The 10586-nt window shown below is 53.2% G+C and overlaps 1 protein-coding gene across 4 annotated transcripts in view; it reads left to right on the plus strand.

The window, feature by feature from the left end:
* LHPP (phospholysine phosphohistidine inorganic pyrophosphate phosphatase) overlaps positions 1-10586 on the plus strand; it is a 106872-nt gene that overhangs the window by 69635 nt on the left and 26651 nt on the right. Inside the window, exon 7 of one of the 4 annotated variants that reach the window (XM_023533777.1) lies at positions 557-956. The exons of the other annotated variants lie outside the window; for them this stretch is intronic. Within the exon in view, the coding sequence (XP_023389545.1) occupies positions 557-575 (19 nt within the window). The 3' untranslated portion in view covers positions 576-956. Of the gene's footprint in view, positions 1-556; positions 957-10586 lie in introns of those variants that run through there. 4 annotated transcript variants of the gene reach the window in all.

The raw sequence follows: 10586 nt of genomic DNA on the forward strand, positions 1-10586 counted from the left end.
CCTGTGGCTGTTGGGCCTTCTGTCCCCAGGAAGCCACCATCTATCCCTGCTCACAGTGGGCCTGCATGCAGCTCGTGCTGCGTGCTGTCCATGCACGTGAATGCATCGAATGCATCGCTGTGCACGATCCCTGGTCCTGTCCCACTTCCCAGATGAGGTGAAGGAGGCGCGGGAAACCCAAATCCCTTGCCCGAGGTCCCACCAGCGAGACAGCCCTCGGCGCCTGACTCAGAACTGTGCTCTGAGCTGCTGTGCTTGTGTCTCTCAGTTTTGGGGAGTCCCAGCCTCCCCCTGGGTGGATGCACTTGGCTTGTGTTTGACCAGTTAAGGCACAGAACCTCCTGGAAGGGCTTGCAGGAAAAGCCCGGGGCAGAGCCCTGCGCTGGTGGCCCGCTGGGTGCTGCTGGGGCCGGGGGCAGCGGGCAGCAGGCAGGCGCCCTTACCACACTGCTACAGCTCCTGCCACCCACCGAACGTGTAGCGAAACGGCTCAAGACCCACTCTTATTTTGGTAGAGCTTTTGGTCCCCATTTACATGTTTATTTTTTCTTTGTAGTCCCAAGTGTGGAGCCTAGCAGAGCACAGATGTCTCACCAAACAAAAATAGATTCGATCCGAGCAGCGCTCTGCGGCCAGACGTTCTCATGCTCTCGGCAAAGCCACGTTCCCTTGCCAAGAGTTCTGTGGGAGGATGTTTGGAAAAAATGTCAAGGCGTTCATTTTTCTCTCGACCTTTCCGGTTGGAGTTGCGGGGCCTTAATGCTGGAAGTAAACGACGTTATAAATAAAGATGCAGCCAGTGGTCAGGCCCGGCCCTGCTCTCCCAACCGGCCCTCGGTGCTTTCTCCACAGATGTTACGGAGCACGGGGGTCCCGCTGTGGCTCCGCCTCTGTGACAGGAAGGTGGCAATCGTTTCCAGATAGCAGAGGGACAGAGAGCAAGGTCTCCATACCCAGCTGTAGCAAAGAAGAGAGGCGGGAAGAGGAGGGGGAGCGGCAGAGAACAGAGCCAGGGGCCGGCGGGGTGCGGGGGGCGGCGCGGTTCAGGCAAGATGGTGCCATCTGAAGGCGTGTTTGAACCAGAGTGTTTGCCGAGTCTGTCCTGGAGTCTGGAAGTGTTGGGTCTTTACTGCCCTGTGGCTGGCAGCGCTGCCCGCCCGCCCACCGGAGGAATCCATGTGCGTCTGCAGGCACCTGCGCCAGATGCATACCAGCTGGCTCTGCCCGCAGCCACCTCCCTGCACCCCCGTCCTGTAGTCCCAGGCTCCGGGCCTGGGGGCCGGCTGGCTTCCTCGGGGCCCACACCCTTTCAGGAAAGCCATGACCCAAGTTGCCTGCAAAAATGAAGGCCACCCACAAGGCCACAGAGGGGGCGTGGCGGCAGGACCAGGGATATAACTGCTGGGGAAGATGCCACATGGGCACCCTAGTTTGCCCAGGCTGGAGGCCGCCTTGCTGTGGGGTAATTTCATGCAGGATCATGAGCGGTCTTTTCTTTGCGTCCTGGAGGACTTCCTCAGGCCTGGGCTGGGCCGAGGCGGGGGAGGTTGACTCTGGAAGTGCCGGGTTTCACTGTACTTTCGGTCCCGTGGTGGCACTGGCCATGTATGGATTCCAGGGCCCGAGGGCACACGCCCAGGGTGCGTCCCACTGGCTCCGTAGCTCACGGAGAGTCAGGTTCCGTGGGCTCGGAAGCATCTTTGGTCAGAGCTGCGGTGCCACCCCCTGCAGTGGGGTTGCCACCTGAGGTGCCACCCAAACCGGAAAGCTTTGGGGCTGGGCGAGACAGCGGCTTCGGGTGCCCAGGGAGCCTGCGTGCTTTCCACCTGCCGGGCCCCAAGTCCGCTTCGCATCACATGCAAAGGTCCCGGAGTCCTGTCTGGACCACAGCTCATGGTCGTAAGGAATAAGGCCGGGTCCAGATGAGGCGAGCAGCCTGTGGCAACTCCATATAGTCACTGGTTTGTTTTTGGAGAGAAGAGAATTGGTTTTTGGTTTAAGTTTTTGTTTTTAATTTTATAAACATATTCACGTGGAAAGTTTGGAAATTATAAACAATCTGGAAGAAGCATCTAAAAAAATTCTTTTCGTAATCCATCAATAACATCAATTAACATTTTGGCATATTTCTTTCCAGCCACACCCCAATACAGACTTTTATTTTTTTAGTAAACATAACTGAGATTGTGTTTTATGTATAATTGTACAGCATGTACTTGTCAGCTTTGAAATAGACTCATCTGCATTTTCTACATGGGCTACAGGGAAAGGACCAGATTGCTGAGGTTTAGCTGAAGCCGTTGGAGAAGAGAATCTAAAAACATCCTTCTTGTTGGCCTTGAACAAGGAACCCTCCAGCTTTACATCTCCCACTCCATAAGGTAAAGGCTGAACTAGCCAGGACTGAGAACGCCGGGGCACGGCCGGGTCTGGCTGCCAAGGGGGCCTGCAGCCTGGCTTCTTTCGGAGGAGCCCTTTTCAAGAGCTCTCTAAGGTCTTCTGCAAAGCAAACACTTTACACGGAGCTGGAGGGGTCTTCTGTCAGAGGCGCACACTGCCTCTTCACCCAAGACCATCCTGGTTTCAAGAGAGAAAAATCTAAACCATGAAAAGCATTTGTAGAGTCTTCTGCTTCTGGCAAGATGGAGTGGGTGAGTTCCTCAGGTTTTCTTTTTGCCTCTAGACTCCAGATGTGGAGCCGAAGAAGCTAGCAAGCCAGAAACACTCATGGGCACAGAGACATGCCCACAGAAGCCTGCTGTCTCCGGCGAAGGGCCAGGAGATAGGCAGCCTAGCAAGACAGAAAACTTGTAGACACTAACTGCTCTACACCAGCCAAATACCACAGGAAAACCATGGCCCGTCCCCACCCATGCCAGCAAGGGCTGAGTAGGGAGCCTGGCTTCCACCCACATCAGGTCTTGACGAGCCCCCCCCACTGGGGGGTGTGGGAGAAGGCCAGGCAGGGAGCCAGGAGCCAGGCAGCAATGAGGGCCCAACTGGAGTGTCAGTGGAGACCACATGAAAGCCTGTGCTTCCAACCCCCCTCCCCCATGTCCACTCAACACACACAATTTCTATGGAGGCCATACGGGAAGCAGTTCTACCCTGCTCCTCCCAAACAAGGTGGAAATCCCACCTTTGACCCACAATAATAAGAGCCCCTCTCCGACCCATTGTCACCAGAGGCCGGCACCTGGCAATAATGAGCAGCTCTACCCCACCTTTGCTCCTGGAGTTGTGTTCAGAAACAGCCAGCTAAAAGAGAAGTTTAAATAAGATCTAGAATTTCATACCATAAGACTTAAAATGTCCAGGTTTCAGTACAAAATCACTTGTTACACCAAGAACCAAGAAAATCTCAACTCGAATGGGAAAAGACAATCAACAGACCAGCATTGAGATAGCACACGTATTAGGACCAAGATACTAGAGCAGCTATTATAAAACTGCTTCAATAAGCGATTGCAAATATGCTTGAAACAAATGACAAAATATAAAATCTCAACGAAGTAGAAAGTCTCAGCAAAGAAGTAGAAAACAAAGAACTAAATGAAAATTTTAGAACTGGAAAAACAATACCCCACATAAACTCCACGGATGGACTTGACAGCAGAATTAAGGGAACAGGAAAGAATCGATGAACATGAAGATAGCAGAATAGAAGTTACGCAATCAAAGCAGAAATAGACTGAAAAAAGTGAACAGACATTTCAATAAAAACGATACTGAGATAACAACGTATAAAAAGATGTTCAGCGTCACTCGTCTTTAGAGAAGCGCAGATGAAAACCGCAGTGAGACCTCAGCACGCGCCTGTCGCAACGGCCAAAAAAACCAGTGACAACAGCAAATGGTGGCGGAGATGCAGAGTGCGGCTCACGCAGACGTTGCTGGCGAAAGTGTGAAATGGCGCGGCCGCTCGGGAGGAGAGTTTTTCAGCTGCTTAAAAATCTAGACATGCAACTATTAGGTGAGCCAGCAGAAGGACTCCTGGGCGCTCATCGCCGAGAAATGAAAGCTTGTCATTCACACGAAAGCCTGGACATGAACGTTGACAGCGGTTTTTCTGTAAGCCCCACATGGGAAGCAGCTCGGCCGTTCTTCAGTGGGCGAGCAGTTTAACTGCACGGCCACACCAGGGGACACCACTCAGTACGGAAGAGACACAAATGATTGATACATTAGATGAATCTCCAGTGAGGGGGAAAAAAAGGCCTATCCCAGAAGCTTATGTACTATCCGATCCCATTTAGAGAACATTCTCAGAATGATAAAATTATAATGATGGGAAACTGGTTGACGGCTACGGAGGTTGATGTGGCGGGAGAAAGGTCAGTGTGGCCATAAAGAGCCACGTGGGGTCCTCGTGGCGACAGGAATCTATATTTTGACGATAAGAATGTCGATATTTTGGTTTTAATATTCTGTAGTTTTGTAAGATGTCTCCATTGGGGTGAATCTACAATGATCTCAAAATAAGAAAGTTTACTGAAAAAACAGTGCACCTAGCGGGGGTGGGGGGAACCTTTTGCATGTAGCAACCCAGAAAAATGTCTCCGATATAATCTGAAGTGACAGGAGCTAATGACAAACTTTCTTGCTTAAGCGTGAAGACGATTCCGGAATGAGCTAGCTTGTGGGGATCAAGAGAGAGGCAACACACCCAGATGCTCATGGTGGTTGGGGTAAAGGATGGAATCGACCTGTCATTTATCTGTCTGCCTGTCTGTCTGACCCGTCGTTTATTTGTCTGACTGTGCAGGTCCACAGTCCTCGACTCCTGCTGGCCTTCCAGGCTCCTCAGTGGGAGACAGATGAGGCCCAAGGCAGTTGCAGTGTAAGATGCTGAGTCTAGGGTGGGGGCAGTGTGCTGTGCTGCGGTATTGTGGGTAATATTTTCTTCTTATCTCTAAGTTCCAAACATGTGATGTGGTTATATTGTCTTTTTATGATGGACAAAGTTATATATTAAAGAAGGGAGACCGCGTGGGCCAAGCAGTGCTCTCCTGTTCACCCTCTCAGAGCTCATAGGGTCCTCTGGGTGACGACGGCTCTGCTTCTAGGGACTTGCAAGGGTGGGGGTGGGGGTCCGCTCTGACCTCTTTGCTGCTGGGTTCTGCCTCGCACTTTCCTGACACATGTGCATCCCAGGACCAGATGGCTAGTGGTGGGCCTCACCTGGGCCAGACGCACCTGTTCTAGCCTGTTCTCCCACCATGCAATGAACCAGAAGGCAATTTCCAGGCAGGAGTGAGGCGGGGGACTGTCACCGGAGCCCATGTCTCTGTTCGGCAGTGGTGTCCTCACCGCACATGTCCTGCGTTAGGCTCTGTGATGTTGTGACGTTTAATAGGAAATATACGGTCTTTGTCCCTGTTTTTGGCAGAGTTCCTAGAACTTTTGGGATTTCCTAAGGGATGAAGGTGTCTCATATTTGTAACAAAGCCCTTTGGGCCACACCTGAGTTTATGTTAATGAGGTGACTTGGAGAGCACTAAGGATGGAATCTGGTCCCCCGGAGGGGGGGGAGGGGCAACTGTGAGTAGGAAGACCCAGAAATTTCAGGGTCTTTTCTAGGATCGGTTCTTGGCACGTCTGCTGTCAGGCAGGGAAGCAGCTGTGCTGCCCTTGTCCGTCATGGAGCCGGAGGCCTACGGGGCCTTGCTCAAGGTCGCAGGGAGGCAGCCAAAGAGGTTGCAGAGCCTGGACTGCGGCTGCCAGCTCGCTGCGCTAGCCTGGGGGCGGCGTTACAGGACCCTGAGCTGGGGTACAGGTCCACCGTGCCCTTCTGGGGTGGCGTGCGGGGAGGAGGTTGGACTTTACATCTTCAGAAACCCGACAAAACCAAGGTGCCGAAGAGGAGAGTGGCCCGCTGTCCCCAGAGGGCCCCTGGGGAGGTGGCTTTGCGTGGCCTGCTCCGTCCCTCGGTGGCCTGCAGAGCCAGGCTTGGCAGCTGTGCAGTGTTTGTTGTGGGCAGTTGCCATGCCACACGCAGGCGTCTCAGTGGGGAGGCTCAGGGACAGGTGTGGCTGAGCCCAGTGATTCCCCAGCTCAGCCTGGCGGGCAGGCAGCACCTTACCCAGTTACCCTTACGGAGCAGATTCTGGAGGCCGAGCGTGACATCACATCCCCTCCACGGGCTCGGGCGGCCTCCTGGCACCAGGGGTCTGGTTAGCATCGTCAGGTTCCCAGGGCAACCCACTCTCAGAAGGGGTTGTCCTTGCACCACCAGGGGCATCCTGCTTCTCTGTCCCCGGGGCAGGGGGCACTAAGCTGGGCATCCGAATGTGCTGGCCTCCACTGCGGGGCGTCTGCCCACTGCCCTCTGGCTTTCCCAGCACTGACACTGAGCCGTTTGACTCAGGTGCTGTGTGTAACTTTAATTTAGGCCTTTGGGGGGTGGAGCCAGCCGGGAGCAGCCTGCAGGAGGCAGCCGAGCTCATCCCTCCCCCATTCTCAGCCATATTACTCTGGTTGCTTGAAATCTGAAATCTGCCATGTGGAAGTATTTACACCATGGCAGTTGGCAAACGCTACAAATCAGGGTTTACCTCCCCCCACCCCGCCCCGGAGAGTCAGTTTACCAGCACGCTTCTGCATTTGGGGTCTTTGGTGCAGAGTTAATCGACTCCCAGCAGAAACTTGGCCCGGTCACCGTGAGGCTGTGAGGGTGAGAGGTGGTGGCAGCTGAGCCGTTCACTAGACAACGAAGGCCGAGGAGCTGAGAGTAAGCAGGACGCCTGCAGGGCTGTCCATCTCGGCCACCCGAACCCTGTCTGAATCTCCCTGGGCAGCCGCACCCCATTTCCAGGAGTGCTGCCACCCCAGGCCGCACGCCCATGTTTGGCCTGCAGCGCTGGTCTAGTGGGGAGGCCGGGGTGCGGGGGTCTCACAGGGAGGAGTGTAGGGGAGGCGAAAGGAGATTTCCCCGGGACTCCAGAAGCTCAGAGTTGGGGCCCACCCTGGTCTCAGTCCCAGAGGGCACGGACCCTGCACTGCCCTCCCTGGGCGCCCCAGCCCTTTGTGTCGGCCTCTGTTGGGTAACTGTGTTTGGGTCTGTCCCCGCAGTAAGCTGCAAGCTCCCTGTGGGCTGGTTTCTGCCTTGGTCAACTCCGTGTCCACTGGCCTGGGCAGAGCTAGGTGGTAAACTCATAAATAAGAGAGAGGACACAAAGCAGGGAGTGAGTGGGCTGTCTCGTGGGCTAACCGGAGGCACGGGTTCAAATCCCAGCTCGGCCACTTACTGCTCTGTGTGGCTCTGGCTGCGCCCCTCCCTCAGCCTTGGTCCCTTCCACCCATACGTGCTCATAAATAATAGAATAGAAAACACAAGTCAAGTTCTTGGTCTGCTGCCCGGCACGTAGCAATGCTCAGTAGCTAATATTATTGTTATTAATGAAAATGCCCTTCATGGTCTTCTTTGTGGTCTATTTTGAGTCTTTAAAATATCCCCAGATGACCACAAAGTAGCACTCTGGCCTGAAAGGGGATAGCACTGTTGGTTAACGTCTCGGGGTGGCCTCAGGTGGCCACTTGTGTTACCAGCTGTGGCTTGTGACCTCCTCTGGCAGATGGGGTGCTATTCTCCTTGGTTAGATACCCATGTGCTCACCGCGCATAGCCATGCACACATCGCCATGCACACCGTCCCCCACACAACACGCACACACTCCTGCACGTGTGCACGTGCACGCACACACAGCTGTTCCCCGTGATCTACTCTAATGCATGGTTTTAGGGCCTATATAATATTCCGCGGTTCCTTAAAAACTGTCTTTAACTTTTTTGAAAAATAGCATCATAGAAGCGCATGTATCGCAAGCGCACAGCTTGATATGTTTTCACAAAGTAAAATACGACTGTGTAACCAGCCCCAGATCAAGAAACAAGAATTTCCAGCCCCCACATACCCTTTCCCGTCACCCCCCATCCCCAGGGCGACCACTTTCCTGACTCCGACTCCAGGGGTCAGTTGGTTCGTTTCTTTATGTGAGTGAATTCTCTTTTATGTCCGGTTCCTTTGCCCAACGCCGCGTTTGCGAGGGCCTCGGCGTGCTGTGAGTCGGCGTGGGTTGTCCGTTCTCGTCGCTGTGCGATCCTGCCATTCCTCTGAGACACCGACGCAGGCACTTGGGGCCCTTAGCGCCCTTAGCAACGGTGTGTCGGGACGTTCCCACACATCGCGTGCTCAGGACAGATGCATCCCTGCTGGGCGTGCTTGGTAATGGGAGGCCCGTGACGGGGACACTCACGCATTTAATCTTTACACAATGGTCCTCTTGGTCGTCATCTTTCCCTATCTTATAGAAGAGGAAACTGAGGCACAGAAAAAAAACTTAATTTTTTTATTGAGATATAATTCACATACTATCAACTTCCCTTTAAAGTGTGCAATTCACTTTGTTTTGGGGTTTTAGAATATTGACAAAGATGTGCAATTAATAATTCCAGAACATTTCCGTCATCCTACAGAGAAACCCTGTACCCATCAGCAGTCACCGCCCATTTCTCTGGGCCCCCAGCCCCTGGCAGCCCCCCGTCTGCTTTCAGTCTTTGGCTTCAGTCTTCGGCTTTGTCTGGACATCTCGTGTCAGTGGAATTAGAGGCATCTGTCCTTCTGTGTCTGGCTTCTTTCCTTCAGCCTGATGTCTTCGAGGTGCATCTGTGTGTAGCATGTGTGAGCACTTTATTCCTGTTCGTGGCTGAATAATATTCGATCACATGTATATACCATGTTTTATTTATCTTTTCATCAGTCGGTAGGCACTTGGGTGATTTCCACTTTTCTGCTATTGTGGATAGTGCTGCTGTGAGCATGCGTGTACAAGTTGGTGGTGGACATATATATTTTTCAGTTGTCTTGGATATATACCTCCTTGTGGAATTTCTGGGTCCTGTGGGGGCTCCAGGTTTAACTTTTGAGGAAGATACAGCCATTCTTAAAGCCTGGATCAGCACGTGTACGGAAAAGACTAAATGCGTCCACTTCCATTCATTAACTTGCCAGATAACGTGCCAGATGTGGACTGTTAGAGCTTTGGCTCCAGCAGCCCCAGATGTGCAGTGAAAATCCCTATACAGGCCCGTGTGTGTGTGTGTGTGTGTGTGTGTGTGTGTGTGTGTGTGTGTGTGTGTGTGTTTGTAAAAATAAATTTTTTATTTCGGAATAATTTCATAGTTGCAGAAAAGTCACCAAAATAGCACAGAGAGTCCTCGCCTATGCCACGGTCAGCCATTGGTACATATATTTATTGCTAACTGCAGACTTTATTTGAATTTCACCACAAACATATTTTTGTATATGCGTTTCATTATTTCTTTGAAATAAATTCCCCAAAGTGGAGCTGCTGGGTCAGAGGGAACGTATAGTTTAAATCCTGGTACCACTGCCTCATCGCTCCCAAGAGAGATGGCGCTACATTGTCAGCCCACAGAGTGGCTGAGGATCCCATTACCCGCCGCCTTCACCAGCTACTGAGCATTGTCACCTGAGCGAGATCATGGAACTCTGGACTCTGGGTCACCTGTGCCAACCCAGCCATTTTGTAGATGAGGAAGCCGAGGCCCAAAGCGGGAAGTCCCTGTCCCCAGCTGTGCAGTGATTAGTGGCTGAGACGGGATGGAGGTGGTGGCTTCCTCATTCCATGCCCGGCACATGGAAAATCGCATTCCCAAACTATGGTTTCATACACCCGGGTCTTGGACTGGTCCAAGTTTATGCTTGAGAGCTGGGAAACGAAAGCCCCCCGCTCCGCGCCCCCCGCCCTGAGGTCTGCATGGCGCAGGTGACCCAAAACCCCAGTGCTGGCTCCTCCTGCCACCTCTGTGAGTTACCTCTTCGTCAGACAACGTGTGCACATGCGAAACCTGCAAGACAAGCAGCTGAGACCTGCCTGCCAAAATATTTGTTGCTGCACAGAATAGTACATCATTTTGACACATGGCACTCGACACACAGCTTCACTGAACAAGCAGAGAAGGGCTGAGGGCTGCAGGTTTGCTGGAAAGGGCTTGGGACGTGTCCGGCTGGGCGCCCCTCCCCGTGGGAACATGCACATGGGATTCCTTCGCTCCCCTAGAGCAGGGCCTTCGAGGGAGGGACCTTGTCACCGTCACCTTGGATCCCCAGAACTTCACACACACAGCCTGGCTCAGAGGCCTGTTGAGGGTTTATCATTGACTAAACGTCACGAGATGTCCTGCGTGCAGACATGGTAGGTGCACTGGGACCAGGGAAAACCAGACGCAGGGAGCTGCTGTCAAGGCTCCACGTTCACGGGGACTGATACCCAGCATCTGTGCTGTCCCAAGGTCACAAGCAAAATCCTGAGGAGCCCGTGCCTGGAGAGAGAAGTGGCCGGCATCCCACTGGGCACCTGGAAAAGCCCCGGAAGACAGAGCATCTGACGCGTGGGGACAGGAGCAGGGAGGGCGTGGGAGGCAGGCACAGGAGAGGGCGTGGGCGCAGGTACAGAGGTGGGAAGCGGTGGGCTTGTCGTCTTGAAGAACTAAGGACGGATTCCAGCGTTTCGGCCGCCAAGGTCGTGGTGTCTTTTCACGGCCTCACAGCCCGTGGTTGCTCT

Source organism: Pteropus vampyrus, unplaced genomic scaffold, assembly GCF_000151845.1.
Source record: "Pteropus vampyrus isolate Shadow unplaced genomic scaffold, Pvam_2.0 Scaffold111, whole genome shotgun sequence".
Lineage (NCBI taxonomy): Eukaryota > Metazoa > Chordata > Mammalia > Chiroptera > Pteropodidae > Pteropus > Pteropus vampyrus.